The sequence below is a fragment of the Amphiprion ocellaris genome, chromosome 20, assembly GCF_022539595.1.
Source record: "Amphiprion ocellaris isolate individual 3 ecotype Okinawa chromosome 20, ASM2253959v1, whole genome shotgun sequence".
In the NCBI taxonomy this organism is placed as follows: domain Eukaryota; kingdom Metazoa; phylum Chordata; class Actinopteri; family Pomacentridae; genus Amphiprion; species Amphiprion ocellaris.
The window spans coordinates 28,268,379-28,284,223 of NC_072785.1; the positions used below are offsets into that span (position 1 = coordinate 28,268,379).

A 15,845-nucleotide genomic window follows, 5' to 3' on the forward strand; every position below is an offset into this window, starting at 1 on the left:
TTTAAGGTTTTGGTTATACCTCCAGCATCAACCATGTTTTCCTGTTTTCATGTGGATGGCGACTAAAATACTTGTGTACATGTGGCCAAAGACACAGATGCACACTTACAGCCAATTTAGAGTTAACCTTCCATGCACGTCTTTGGGCTGTGGGCGGAAGCCGGAGCATGTGGACCAAACCCACGCAGGCACATTGAGAACATGCAAAAAGGTTTCAGAACAGAAAGCCAAAGCCAGAACCTTCTTGTGGTGAGGCGACAGAACAAACCGTTGCACCAACGTGGCCCCAAGCTAAAATAATGCCTCTTTGAAACTGAAATGCTACATGAAGGTAGGATCTATTGCAGGAATGTTGTATTAAACTACAATTTAACTGGCAATTTAGTGTATAAAACATCATAAAAAGACAAGATATGCAGCATATAATATGACATTACACCTTAAACCAACTACATTGATTAAGAATGCAATGATAAATGAGCTGTTTTGGCATGTAGAGATGGAAAGTTAAGAATCTGAAAAGTTCTTCATGTTCTAAAGATGAATTTGCCATGATGTGAAAAGCTAGTAGGTGGTCTAATGATACACTGCATTAAATTTAAATACTGTAATGTTTAAATAACAGGGGTATAACATGGAAACTTGCTGGACAAGCAACACTATTGCACGATGAATGCGTTTTAGTGATTATTTTTTCATGCCAGAGTGGTTCTACTGTATATAATCAATAAAATCCTCATATGTACATAAACAGGTAAACTTGTTAGGCTTTATTGCTGGTTTAGGGGGGAGGCTGAGCTGCAAATACGTGGATGCAAAGACCTATTTATTCCTGTTTCAGAGACAGTCGGGCCCATTCAGCGGATGCACAATCTCCACCATTTACCTTTAGTCTATTTCTGTGACATATTTACGGCCCAGCGTCAGGCCTCTGTGAATCTACCTGTGTTCGGGATAATTTACACAGGAAGCCATTGGAAATAAACATTTGCACTTATTATGTGCATGTTGCATTCCTCGCGGGGAGGGTGCACGGACACATATGGGAGAAGCAGATAACAACATGTATACACAGAAGGCATTCATAGCAGGCGGTAATAACACAGTGCTGCTTTTGAGAGGCCGGCCACAGTTCTGCGGGCTGAGTGGGTACATACACGAGATATTATTGCACTATATGTTTATAACGCTGCCATGGAAAAATAAGAGGCTCGGCCACAGGCATTTCCTCAGTTCGTCTCAGCTCAGTCGCTGTGTGGGAGGGAGGCGCTGAGCGTTCAGACGAGGGCTGAGCACATGTCACACTCCATCATTTTCAGAAATAGGCATCCTCATTCCTCCATCTCCTTTTGCATATATTTAATCACACACCCGCTTTCACCGTGCGGCTCTTGTTTCTCTACCCGACTATTTGTCAGTTGTGTTGTCTGGATTCTGCAGCGCCGACCTCTGCAATTGTCTTATTTACTCTGAATGAGATGTTACAAACACGGGGACTTCAAACGTAAATATTTGAAGGAGAATATTTGGTGCATCTATTGTTTGGTTCGACCCTCCTACTTCTCACTGCCGGTTGATTAAATTGCGGCTCACAAAGGAGTTTAAGTTTCTTCCACTGCTGCACTGTTGCTCGGAAATGGAATTTGATCTCTAAAAACGTAAACAGAATGTCTGAAGCTAGCTGAAAATGTCTTTTTACTCCATTGCTTGGTCATCTAAATGCCATCATACTTGTTTCAGTTCTCACCTTAACAACACATTTAGCATACAAAGTCTACTGGCAAGGAAGAAACAAACATCCTAGTAAAAGTCTGACATATTGCATAATGTTCATCCATTTTCTTCCACTTTTTCAGGGTTAGATCACAATGGTTGGCAGGCTAAACAGGCTATTCCAGACGTCCTTCTTCCCAGTAACATTTTCCAGTTCCTCCATGAGTTTGTTCCAAGGCCAGATGAGATATGTAATGCCTCAAGTGAGCTCTGGGTCTAACCTCCTCGCTAGGAAGGTCCAGAAAACCTCCAAAAGAAGGCATCCTTAGATACTCAAACCACCTGGTTTTCCTTTCGACGCAAAGGAACAATGACTACTCTGAGCTCCTCGCTCTATTTCTAACTCCAAGCCCAGCCACCCTACAAAGAAAACTCATTTTGGCTACTGGTGTCCACAATCGCATTCTTTAGGTTACAACCCAGAGCTCAGGACTGTAGGTTGAACACATCATGACAGTCTGGTATAATGCCCACATTACTGATAGTGCTGCCCCAATTCTTAAAAATTTTGAACTGAGAACCCAGCAATCTACGGTCCCTTTGAATTCCCTTTGAGCAAGCACTTGGCGACAGTGGATTGGAACCAAAAGAAAACCCTTTCCTGGGAAAGAAACAAAAACTAAATAAACCTCAGACAGAACCAGGCCTTCTGATTTGACGGGATTAATTAATTTGTTTATTATTGTGTCTTATTCTTATCCTTGTACTCTTATTCTGACTGATAACTTTAAACCTATAAAGACTTTTGACATAATATTAGCAAAAACTGAGACATCAGACTTCAACCAGGAACATTTTAGAAAACCAAAACAACACAATACCAACATTCAGTTGTAGGTGTGGACATGAAAAGTGGTTTAAATTGGATGTTCTCAGGCGTATTGAAATCTGTGGTTAGCCCACTAAGAAAGAAAAAACTTAGGAAAAGTAGCCGTAAGGGTTCGGTACGAATAAAACAAACTAGGATATATAAAATCAGTTGAAGTGTATTGACCTGATTTTCCATAACAAGGTGATAAAGGAGTTAAAAACATTGATTTTAACAATCCAAAAACATTGTACGTGTTGTCCAAGAGCTGCAGTTTGAGCCACATATTGGATGTCTGTTATGTTGGAGTTGAAAGAAGAGTTGAACCAAGATTCAAGCGCACAACACATTTAAGATTCTGAAGACAACTGCAGTCCATGATTAGGGTTCTCTGGGCTTCTCTTTTAGCTCAACGTTCATTTCTTCAATATTAAACAGAAGCTTCAAGGACAAAGGAAGCGAAGGAAATGAAAGTTAGTGCGCTGTCGCACAGTGTCGCTCTAAATGATGGTGTCAGCCTATAATGTGAATGTAAATAACAGGCTAAATCATGTCACGTTTGATTATTTTCAGATACAGTCATCTTCCGTCGAGGCTCCAAGACCAGCTCTGTGTTTGTGATCCAAGGGATAATTAAGCCTCGGAGCTCGCTGGTGAATGTTTGGTCTCACTCTGCTCGGCTTTAAAGTGAATGCTCTTTTTGGATGCAGCAGCACATATAGCCCCTTAAAAAGGCAGAACTGTAGCCGCTCGTGCCTCTGATGTGCCATCCAACTTTAAAATACAGCTTTCGCGAGCTCAGTCTTCTTCAAAGCCTTCTTTTTGCTTTTTTCTTCTTTCTCCCCCACTCCTTTTGCTTTTTTTTTCTTTTTCTGCCAACTCCAACTCTGCTCAGCTTTGCTGTCTCGACATGATGAGCGAAACTGAGTGGAGAAGTCAAGTGAAAAGCCTGAAAGGAAACTGCGGCTAATGCACAAAACAAGCCACAATCGCACGATGCTAGAAAGTAGCTGCGAAAAAACAAAACAAAACAAAAGCAACACTGAGGATTTCTGTTTGTTGATCGCTGTTCTGTTTAAAATTCACTGCAAGTAAACTCACCCCCTTTGACTTGGAGGCCCTAATGGCTTTTTTAGTAATGACTTTGTGTCTTTAACGGCACAAACATCATTAACCCGAGCCATTGTTATTCTAATCTCTCTCTGTCAGCGACCTCGGAGGCCTCGCTGAAACAGTTTCCTCATTGTGAGCCCAGATTTCAGGGGGGCGGCGGAGGTGTTTCAGCCACCTGAGTGGGGCATGGGCGCCCAGAAAAACCGTACATTTAGGGTGGTCCAATCCTGCAAAACCACGTCCTCCTGGCTCTCTTCTTTATGTGGTCCTAGTTCCACCTCCTTAGCCTACCTCCCACCAGCGCTTTTCCCCACTTTCCCCTCACAAAACAGCCCTCATTTGTTGACTTATCTGGCACGGCAGCAGCATCTTTGAACGCCGTTTGTTGGGCTCGTTGTTGTCGCCTCCATCGGACACACAGGAAGAGCCTCCACGACTCAAGCAGGTGCAGAGACGAAGCTCAATGACATCTTTGTATCGGGTGGCAGAAGAAGTTTTTCAAGGGGTTAACGGCGACGGACCATGCAGAGGGAACCCATATATCCTGGAGTGACACGGACACCAAAGGTAGTTGGTTTTTTGGCCTCGGCGGTGACCTGTCACACGGCTTTTATCGGAGCTTTTTACTGGCTGCGGTTACTCGTGTTGGCTCGGTGCTGCCTCCCAGCCAGGCTCACAATGGAAACTCACAATAAGCCCCGTTTTGTAACTTTTCTATAGTCCATTAAGCTCCATGGTAAAGCACCTCTGAAATCATTTATCTTCCTCTTAACCAGGGACGACCTGTCAACCTCTGAGTGAGAAACTGTAACGCTTTCTAATTGAGAGAGCGCATTAGTTTCTTATAAGTCAGAGTCTTTCACAGCCAGAATCACAGGTACACGTGGTTTTACGCTGGAAACGGCGTGAAAAAGTGATTTCCGGTGTTGCCTGGCAGCTTTTTTAGGACGCTATCCCAGATTTATGCTCACTGGGAGACTTTCCAGATTTTTCTTTCCACTTTGACCCACATGTTGCTATCAGATGTGACAATTCTGCCGCCAGCTAGTCCTTAATGTAATCCTGTCTGCGCTGCAATGCTTCTAGATTTCAACGCTGTCTTATGGGAATATATGTTGTTTTTTCGCCTTGTTCTATGTGACTTGTTTACTCTACTTCGGAAAATAGCCACAGCCAAGTTGGCAGAGCTGCAAAAATGATAACTTACTAGGAACCTACTAGACAAGATTTAAATGTGCTTTTTAAAGTATGTTTTCTTCTTCGGTACTTTAGTTTGTAGATCAATATGTTTACACAGAATATTTACAGAGTAACCTTGAAACAGACTAATTCATGCAATCTGTTGATGATGGTATAAATAAAAATATAAAAGAATAATCTGCACAGTGTTCTCAGAAGGTGGCAGTATAGACTACATGGCTGTAATCAACAGAGATTATTGTTGCCAACAAGCATCCCAAAATCATGATGCTGCCACCACCATGCTTCACGTCATGATGCTGCCACCACCATGCTTCACATCATGATGCTGCCACCACCATGCTTCACATCATGATGGTGCCACCACCATGCTTCACATCATGATGCTGCCACCACCATGCTTCACATCATGATGCTGCCACCACCGTGCTTCACATCATGATGCTGCCACCACCGTGCTTCACATCATGATGGTGCCACCACCGTGCTTCACATCATGATGCTGCCACCACCATGCTTCACATCATGATGCTGCCACCACCATGCTTCACATCATGATGCTGCCACCACCATGCTTCACATCATGATGCTGCCACCACCATGCTTTACATCATGATGCTGCCACCACCATGCTTCACAAACTCAAAATTTTGTCTTTCTGTGCAAGAAAAATGGGAAGAAGTTTTCAAGAATTGTTTTAAATGAGTTGTAATTATTCTTTCACCTCAGCAGGTACTGGCCTTGTTTTATGTTGTTCGAAGGCGAAGACAACAAAAGAAAAACAGTTGGTTATGTGAGTTGAAGGTTTGCTACATTAGTGAGCTTCCATCCAGCATCATGCTCATGAACCTTTTAAAAGTTAAAGTTAAAAATGAACTCAAGGAAGACAAAGAAAGTTTTGTGCAGAAATTGGCCAAATAGAAATCAGGTGAATAGATTTCACATAACAGGTAGGAAAAGGTTTTTAAAAAAAAAAAGAAAAAGAAAAACAGCAAAGAAATTACCAAAAGACAAGAAAGAACCACAACATTGGAACCTTACTTCCACACATGCAGGACATACTGGCAAGAGCTGAAAAACAAAAGCCCAAAAACAGGTGAAACATTTCAGCAACAAGTTAAAATGAACATGAAGGTCCACTGGAACCGATTTAGCACTTTATATCTCATTGCCTTATTCCTTTAAAATGGGCCTTGACCTCTTTTTGGTGTCATAATGCAACCATTACTGGCTGTAATGGTGGGACCAATGCTGTTTGGCAGCAGGCCGAGTAAAGGCTTTTTGCCAAATGGCCAAATGCAGCTGATATCACAGGAGGTTGTGATGAAAACTGAAGAAGTGGGTGGTTAAAGCTGCATTTCTCTGTTTTAATGAAGTTAGAGGTGAACATAAATGCAATCAGTGTTAATATTTGAGGCTCAGCTCTGTCACTGTTCGCTCTGTAATCCTGAATATTGTCAGGATGTGTCTCTATCAGTGCCACCGAGTGACTTTGCTGTGCATTTGTTATGCATGGTGATTATTTCTGAGCTTAATGATCAGCCACGATAAGCCACTCGCTGCGACTCCCTAAAATGAGGACAGTGTGAGGTTTTATTATTTCTGGAGCCGGTCCCACGGCCCGAGCCTCTGCAGCCCACCCTGGATTTCATGGAGCTCTCAGATGGTGACCTCAGGAACAATGTGCTGATTCTGGGGACCAGGCAGGCCCAGCTGCCCCCACCTGCTAGCAGCTTTACTGGGCTGGAACTGAGCCCTGAGGCCTCTCCACTGCAAAGAAGCATTCACATTGTACTTTTGGCTCCATTTAAGTGATTTAGACAAACAGAGATTATTTGATTTTTGTTTGTAGTACAGCTTAACAAACTTTTTAAGCTATTTCAAGAAGTTTAGTTTCTGGAAAACAACTAATTGAGTTAATTAATGACTGAGAAACCTGTGGTAATGCCATGACTGGTTGACTTTTCAAGTCTCTGAATTAATCAAACTGAATCTTGAATATGTCATATTAATTTAAAAACTATTTTTTGCCAACAATTTTGGACAAAACTGCCAAAGACAAAAAGACCAACATTTCTATACAGTATCTTGGAAGTATCTCTTTTTATTGCTTTCCAATATTTTCTTTTGAATCATGGTTGATTTCATTTGGCTGTAAAAGAAAGCATGTGAAGGAGCATCCTCACACCATGATGCTGCCACCACCATGCTTCACATCATGATGCTGCCACCACCATGCTTCACATCATGATGCTGCCACCACCATGCTTCACACCATGATGCTGCCACCACCATGCTTCACACCATGATGCTGCCACCACCATGCTTCACATCATGATGCTTCCACCACCATGCTTCACATCATGATGCTTCCACCACCATGCTTCACATCATGATGCTGCCACCACCATGCTTCACTTCATGATGCTTCCACCACCATGCTTCACATCATGATGCTGCCACCACCATACTTCACATTATGATGTTGCCACCACCATGCTTCACATCATGATGCTTCCACCACCATGCTTCACATCATGATGCTGCCACCACCATGCTTCACATCATGATGCTGCCACCACCATGCTTCACATCATGATGCTGCCACCACCATGCTTCACATCATGATGCTGCCACCACCATGCTTCACATCATGATGCCGCCACCACCATGCTTCACAGTGGGGATGGTATATTTGTGATGGTGTGTAGTGTTTGGTGTCTTCCAAACATAGCATCTAGTCTGATTACCAAAAATTCTGGTCTCATCAAACCAAAGAACCTTCTTCCAGTTGACTTTAGAGTCTCCACATGTCTTCTGGTGAACTCTAGTCCAGATTTAATTTGAGCTTTTTTTTTTTAAACAGTGGCTTTCTCTTCACATGTAGACCATTACCACTGGCCTCTTCAATATCAGGGGTCAACGTATGAACAGTGGCAGATTGTGAAGCAGCTCAAAAATTCCAAATATGTCAGCAGTCCTCTGCATTAAAGCGTAAATAAACTACATCATAAATTTTCTCAGATTTATTTGCATTTATTTATTCACAAATTAACATGGTAAAACTGTAAGTTTTAAAAGTTTATGTACATTTTTCTCTATTTACAGCTTTTAGATTCAACCACTTAACATATCAAGAACTGTGTTATACAGCAAAGAAACCCTCTCTCAAAAAGAAAACATCTGAAGAATAAAATATGATTTAAAACTAGCTTTTTAGACAGACAGAAACATGAAAGACTTAGCATTTTTCAGAATGTTTAACATGTAATCGCTTCCAGGTGAACTGACTTAAACTAAGACAAAACTTTCTATTTTTTCTGTCATATCGCCATCACTTATGATGTCTTCTTGTATTGTCGTCTTTGTTGTAGCTGGAAAACAGAGCAGCGCCCAAAACTGCGAGGGCAACACCTGCAACAGCTACACCTCCAATCACAGCTGCTGTCTGAACCTACAAAAAAAGACAAGCTGATGGTCAGAGGAGTGTTTATGACAAGATAATTTGTGATTATCTTCTCATACAATTAAGCCTGTGGTTGAAACTGAAAGAAGTTATGGGCTTCACCAGAGTCCATAATTTACAAGAATTATTTCACTGCCTTGGTTTACAGAACACATACACTTCCATGTTGGTAAATTGCATAATTTAGCTTTTGGTTAAATCTGACACAAATATAGAGTGAATTTTCTCTATTATGCTGTAAAAATACATGTAAAGCACCCAAATGATGTTGCCATCTTTTTCTATTTCTGCTCCATCCAACACAAAAACCAAAGTAACTGCTCATTCTTCACCTCTCTGTTGTGGTCCCCAGTTTGCTTTGTGAAATTTTGATTTCATTACAACAAATTAGATCATTTAGAGTGAACTTTTACATGAATGCAGACACTTTTGAAGCCTCCTTGTGCGTAGAAAGTTGCACTATTAGTCTATTTTCCTGGATCAGTAAACCAGCCTTAGTAGACCTCAAACTGTTGTAAATCTACATGAATCAATCACAATAATAAACCAATTTGTTATGCAGGTTGGTCCACAGACCTCTGAAGGTATCGGGCACCAAGATGTTCACAGCAGATACTTTAAATCCTGGAAGTTGCCAGGTTTTGTCTCGTACATCCAACCATTTTTCAATAGGGTCGAGATCTTTGAACTCTTTTTCATGTTCCTCAAACTAATCCTGAACAATGAAAGAGTTAACTGCCACCAGGAAACACCACTTTCATGAAGGATTGTATGTAGTCTGTGCAGGGATTAGGTAGGAGTTAAAGTCGCATCCACAACAGAACATTGCACACTGCCTCCACAACTCGCCTCCTTTCCCATCCTGCTGCCATCTCCTCCTCTGGTAAACAACAGAAAATGTGAATCATCCAACCAGGCCGCTTTCTTCCATTCCTCCATGGTTTAATTCTAACACTCATGTGTCCACGTTTGCGATGGACGGTGGTCAGCTTGGTCCCTCTGGCTGCTTTACAGGGACGCAGCCAAATAAACAGCAAATTGTGAAGTTCTGATGTCTTTTTATCAAAGGAGCATCAAAGTTTTTGAACAGTTTGTGCTGCAGTAGGTCACACCAGCCATCGCTTTCCACTTGCATCATTGAGGTTTGGGATAATCTGACTCACCGGAGGTAGGCTGCCGGTATAAGCCTGAGACTGGCTTCTATTTTAACTGCCTGTACTAATGTCTGTTATTTGTTTTATGCTCCTGTACTCTAGTGATTGTATTTGGCCCCAAAACTGAAAGGTCAAAGATCAGTGCCCACCTTGATTCCATGTCACTAAAAGTTACAAATCAAGTCAGAAACCTCGGTGTCATTATTGACTCAGACCTGAATTTCAACAACCACTTGAAATGTGTTAGTAAATCTGCCTATTACCACCTGAAGAACATTGTAGAATCAAGAGTTTCCTGTCTAGAGAAGACACAAAGAAACTTGTTCATGCAGTTATTGTCAATAGATCTTTACAGGTCTTAACAAGAAATCGATCAAGCAACCAACACCAGAAACTGGACCACATTACATCACTACACTGGCTTCCTGTTAGTCAAAGGACAGAGTTCAAACTCTGACTCCTGGTCTTCCAGAATCAGAACCATAACTAGTGAAGCAGCATTCAGCTATGATGCTCCTCACCTGTGGAACAAACTTCCTCAACACCTGAGGTCTGCTCAAACTGCCTTTTAAACCACATTGTCTTTCTCTTAAATGCTCAATCTGGTTTCTTGTCTTTTAGTGCGTTTTTATGATCTTTATGTCTACTTTTATGTTGTATTTCTATGATTTAAATGTAGGTCTACCTTAAATAATTTTTCTGAATGCATTTCTTTGTCATTGTAAAGCACCTTAAATTGCCGTGTGTACAGATTTTGCTATACAAATAAACTTCCCTTATTAACTGTTATCACTATTGGCATTACAATTAATATTATGATTACCTTCGTTTTTAGGATTTTACCCTCCATTTTCTTTTATTCTGCTGATTCTTTTTATTTGTTTGATATGGCAATTTTTGCACTTTTATTATTTAGACAGAAACTGGGAGACAGGAGGAAAGTAGCACAGGGCTTTATTTACAAAAACAACACCCAGGGCACCCAGATAGCTCAACTGGTTGAGCGAACAACCCATGTACACAGCAGTCTTGGTTCGAATGCCACCCTTTACTGCATGTCTCCCCCCAGTCTTCTCCCTGCTTTCCTGTCTGCCTCTCGACAGCGTGTCCATCAAATAAAGCTAACAAATGGCCAAAAAAATAATGTAAAACAAACAAACTCAAGAGCAAAAACCGATACAGAAAACGTAAAACCAGACTGAAGGAGAAACTAACCCAAACCTAATCCTAAAATAAGTCACACTACAAAAACCTACAAAACTCATGAGTAAACTCAAAAGGTGACAGAACGGGGTAGTCACAAACCAGGGAGCTAAACTAAAGGGCTAACCAGGAGGCATGGGGAAACTGATGGGGGGCAGAGAACAGGTACTGGTGGGAATACAGGGAGAAGAGTTGGGTCCATGTGGCTGTTGCAGTCTGGAGGTAATGCAGGGACCAGAGGGAATCCAAAGAGACATGAAAAGAGTCTAGGTGGGGAGCCCTGGCAGTCGAGACTTAACGCAAGATCAGCAGAAGAACTGAGTCCAAGAGAGGATGTGTAGTCTATGGTCTGGTGGGGAATGAATGCATGAGCTGGACTTTTATAGTGAGCAGGTGAGCTGAGTGAACTGATTACTGCAACGAGTCTCAGTTGCAGTAATCAGCTGAGAGATGCAAGGAGGTGAGAGATGTTATTCCCTTCACCTGTCAGTGGGTTTAATATTTGGTGTAAAGACAGCCAGTTGATAAAACTTTTACTTTGTAAATGACAAGAAAGCAACACTCTCTGATTTAATATATTTCATTCCTATTCAGAGGCCTGCTGCTTGAATGGATGATATCCAGCCATGCTAGATGCTGTAAATCCACTGGGAGTATCATCCTGCAGCAGAGAGATGGTAAAAATGCACATATGCAGTTGCAGCAAAAACTAAATCCAATGTAAAGTATATATTTCCATCCATTTAAATGCTGACTATAGATCCAGCTGCAGCCATCCTCTGATTGGTCGTGTTAGAAAGCTGATGCTGTGCGCTGGATAGTTATGTGCAGTCGCAGCCCAGCGAAGGTGACAGATGCACCAAGTGGGCTGATTAAACCAGTCTTTTTTGAAACTTGCAAATCAGCTTGTTAATCATTGTCTGTTGTTTGAAACGCGCGCAATCGCAATTTATTCAGAGCCACATCTGCTTCTTATCAGTCATAATAGATTGTGTTTGATCTGTGTATTGTTGCAGTGAATGAGGTGCTTATATTCCAAACTCATCCAGAATGCAGGTGCAGACACACAGCAGGCTGTGCAGCACTTTGATAAAGGGATTTCTCACTCAAACGGTAATGAAACATGACTTTTGTCTCTCTCAGGTTCCTTTAAGGGCAAAATTAGGACAAAATATTTTTAAAAATGCGTATTCTATTATTTATATCTATTGGCATACAGTGCTTACATTACACTAGTTTACTATTCACAAATAAATACACTAAACAACCTGAGTCTACAGCTGGGGCGGATCCATAATAATAATAATAATAATAATAATAATAATAATAATAATAATAATAATAATAATAATAATAATAATAATAATAATAATTAGTAGTAGTTGTATTAGTATTATTATCAACATGTACATTTTACTAATATTTTACAAAATTTTAGAAATTATCTGTAATTTCACAAAAAATCTGCAAAATAACAGCAAAAAATATTTACCATTTTCAGTATTTTATTTTTATATATATATATATATATATATATATATATATATATGATTTAGTCTTTCAAATAACGGCTAATAACTGTATAAATAATGACATTTTTTGCTGATTAAATTTTACAGTCAAACATTGCAAATGAACAAATTACCATATATAAAAATATACACATTTTATGTGGATATTATTTACAGTTTTGACCTGTATTTAATAGTTAACATGCAAATTAATACTTAGTTTTCTGTGATTTTACTAGTGATTATCTATAATTAAATAAAACAAGGAAAATATGCAAAATAACAGGAAATTGTTCAAAAAAAATTAAAAACTGTGGAAAAAAAAGCTTTCTTTTGTTACAGTGTATCATGTAACTTAAGCTTAAAAATCGTGGTCTATACTGAATGTAAACCCGTTTTACCTGTTGCTGACTTTTGCTGCTATTCTCATCACACAGATTTTGCATTTCTTTAAAGCGAGTTCCCTTTTTTACATCACAGTCTTACTTTTCAGGTAGAATATACTTTCTGTTTGTAGTGTAGTTGTACAGAAACGTTTTTGCGCCACTGACCTGCCGTGACTCGGCGTCGCCGTATCGCAGCTCCGTGACGAAGTGTTCACAGTTGTATGTGGCGGCGTTGTAGGGAAGCTCCTGACCCACCATCCTGCAGGCGTCTCTCACGATGACGTGGGGCTCACGAGGACGACGCTCGTCATCCAGCAGGTTGTTGATCTGGAACCGGCTGGAACCGACCACGTCCGAGATCTTCTGACGCCTCACCGTCGCCGTGTTGCTGTCGAAGAGCGTCAGGAGGTCACCGATGGGCCCCAGGTCAGCTGCTGGGTTCGCTTCAGGGAGGAGATGGATGGAAAACTGGCATTATAAAGGTGTGATGGTGGCTTGGCTTTAAAAAGACGGATGCTGTAGTTTCAGCTTACTTGGAGGAATCAAATGAACCACTTCATGTCCTCCAATGTAGATCGCCCAGTGCTTATAAGTCCCACGGAAGATCTCAATCAGATCACCAGGCTTTGGTTCACTGTCAAACTGAAATAAGGAAAATAAAAGAAGTATTAGAGAAAGTGTTAGAGGCCAGTAAAATTAAACAGATTACTTTATTTAGAGCTAGAAAGTGTAAAAATGGAAAGAATTTGTTAGATTTTCTGCTCTATTACGGTCTTTGAACTATTCGTGTGTGATGTTCTACACTTAAAATCATGACATTTCATCGAAAACACTTTATTCTACGAGCCTAATTTAATATTTAGCCAAAAATAAAGCATTTGCATTAACCAAATTCTGTAAAAAGCAAAAAATTCTATGCTTGAATGTCAAACCGAAAAGCTATTAGTGACGTAACTGTGACCAACAATCGAATGACAAAAATTCTGACACTTTCGGTTGAACTGCAGACAGTGTTAGCAGACAGGAGACAAGAATAGAAGCAATTTAAATATGTAAATAATAAAATATCTGTACTATATAGATCCTGTTCTTTCCTGTATTCATACTTTTTGATTCCAGTTTTTTTTTTTTTTTTTTACATTTTTTGCAAAAATAAATACAGAAATTCAGCATTCATAAATGTTAGAGTTCAGAGGGTAGAATGTCAGATTAAATATCTGCAAACCCAAAGATGTTTCCATCAGTCTTAGCTGAACTGTGTTTGATGCTAATTAGCAAATTTTAGCATGCTAACAAGCTAAATTAATGTGATGAAAAGGACTAATGTTTAATTGCTAAATTTCAGCCAATCAATAGTGTCATTGTTTAAAGTGTTATTGTTTTGTCTGATTTTGCCTTGTTTTGTGTCTCTTGTTATTTTGTGTCTCATTTTGTTCTTTTTTGTGTAGTTTCATCTCATTTTTGTCTTAATTTTATAGTTTTGTCTCCTTTTGTGTCTTATTTATGTTGTTTTTGCTCATTTTGTATTGCTTTGTGTTTCATGTGTGTCATTTTGTCCTTTTTTTGTTACTTTGTATCTTAATTGTCTTATCTGGCATTTTGTTTGCATAATTTTGTGTCTCATTTGTGTTGTTTTGTCTCATTTTCTGTCTTAATTTTATAGTTTTGTCTCATTTTGCCTTCTGTTATGTCTCATTTGTGTTGTTTTGGGTCTCGTTTGTGTTGTTTTGTCTCTTTTTTTGTCTTAATTTTATAGTTTTGTCTCATTTTGTGTCTTATGTACGTTGTTTTGTCTCATTTTTTATTGCTTTGTGTTTCATTTATGTCATTTTGTCAATTTTTTGTTATTTAGTATCTTACTACTTTGCCTTTTTTAATGGGTCATTTGTGTTGTTTTGTGTCTTGTTTTGTCTCATTTTGCATCTCATTTATGTTGTTTTGTGTCTCGTTTGTGTTATTTTGTCTCCTGTTTTGTCTTAATTTTATTGTTTTGTCTAATTTTCGGTCGTTTCAAGTCTTATGTGTGTTATTTTTAGAAATTTGTTTAATTTATTTTTTTTAAATTTTGTTGCACAATAACAATATGACAGAAGTCCTTCCTGACATTCTAATAAAACAATAAATGTGTCAGGGCATGACTCTAAATCACGCAGGTAAGAGGAAGGCCCTGTTTATTTGCATTATGCTGTGAAGTTCTGCAGACGTGATAAAAACTAGTCAACACTGAGGTCATTTTCCTTTCAGACATTACAAAAGCAAAGATGAATTTTAATATCTCCTTTAATAAATGTTCTTTTCTCATAGGTTTAGTCACATTTAGACACCTTGCAGGAACAAACTACAAACATTATACATCAGATCTATTCTGTGTTTACTCAGGCAGCAGAAAAAAAGACTGAAAAACTGCCCAGTGATGTTAGAAATCAGTGAACTCACCAGCGTCGGCGCCATGTTTTCAGTCCAGCAGGTCAAAGCAGCGACTGCTTTATTTATAACTGCAGCAGCTGAAACCTACGTGCTCTTGGAGGTATTTTAACTCCTGCAACGATGACGCAGAGACGCAAACAGACACACACTGGACAAACACACCGTGTGACCGAGCTGCATGGCCTGAATCTGCAAATCATTAATCCTGCAGCCATGAGAAGCTGCCAAGTGGTGATGAGTGGAAGTAAAGGTTAGCTTTCATTTCTGGTGAAAAGGGAGTTATTTTTGTGTTTTTTTAAAATTTTTTTTATTGTTTTCAGGTTGTTCTTTTATTTGCTCCCTGAAGACAAACAATAAAGCACCTGTGTCTGGAATGTCTGCAGCAAAATGGTATTTTTAAAAAATTTATGCTCACAGAAGGTTTTGCAGGGACCTGATGTTTGTACTAGTTTAGGGAGAACCTTTGATTTTTTTTTTCATTAATTTTTTCAGCTATGAATTTTTAGAATACATTTTGTTTATTGGGCTACAGATATTTTTTGATATTACTTAAAAAAATTAGATCAAATTGTTTTAATTTGTAGATTTGCCATCTAGTATTTTTTTTTAGTTTTTTTTAAATTATTTTTTGTTTAATAAATTTATTAATTAATTTATTTATTACCATGTATATGACTTAATACTTTGGCATTGAATTTTTGAAAGTGTTATGTGTTTTATGCTGTAATTTTTTGGACTCATCCATTATTAAAAATCTGCTTCTGCCATTAAATTAGATCTTAATTAGACATTAATCAGAGACTG

The 15,845-nt window shown here is 39.3% G+C and overlaps 1 protein-coding gene across 1 annotated transcript; it reads right to left on the reverse strand.

Annotated features, from left to right (window-relative positions):
* Positions 1-7,905: 7,905 nt before the first annotated feature.
* On the reverse strand, positions 7,906-15,186 carry LOC111580109 (phospholipase A and acyltransferase 4-like). The gene is made up of 4 exons (XM_023287697.3): positions 15,051-15,186; positions 13,148-13,256; positions 12,780-13,057; positions 7,906-8,348 (listed from the first exon to the last, which is right to left on the reverse strand). Exons 1-4 carry the CDS (start codon positions 15,063-15,065, stop codon positions 8,229-8,231), a joined length of 522 nt encoding a protein of 173 aa, XP_023143465.1. The 5' UTR covers positions 15,066-15,186; the 3' UTR covers positions 7,906-8,228.
* Between the last annotated feature and the right edge of the window lie 659 nt (positions 15,187-15,845).

What these genes read in the sequence shown, in the direction of transcription:
- LOC111580109 (XM_023287697.3), bottom strand. An exon ending in GGTTCATTTGATTCCTCCAA is followed by an intron (nt 13,058 to 13,147) that starts GTAAGCTGAAAC and finishes TCCTCCCTGAAG; the next exon opens with CGAACCCAGCAGCTGACCTG. An exon ending in GCGACGCCGAGTCACGGCAG is followed by an intron (nt 8,349 to 12,779) that starts GTCAGTGGCGCA and finishes CTTTTTTTGTAG; the next exon opens with GTTCAGACAGCAGCTGTGAT.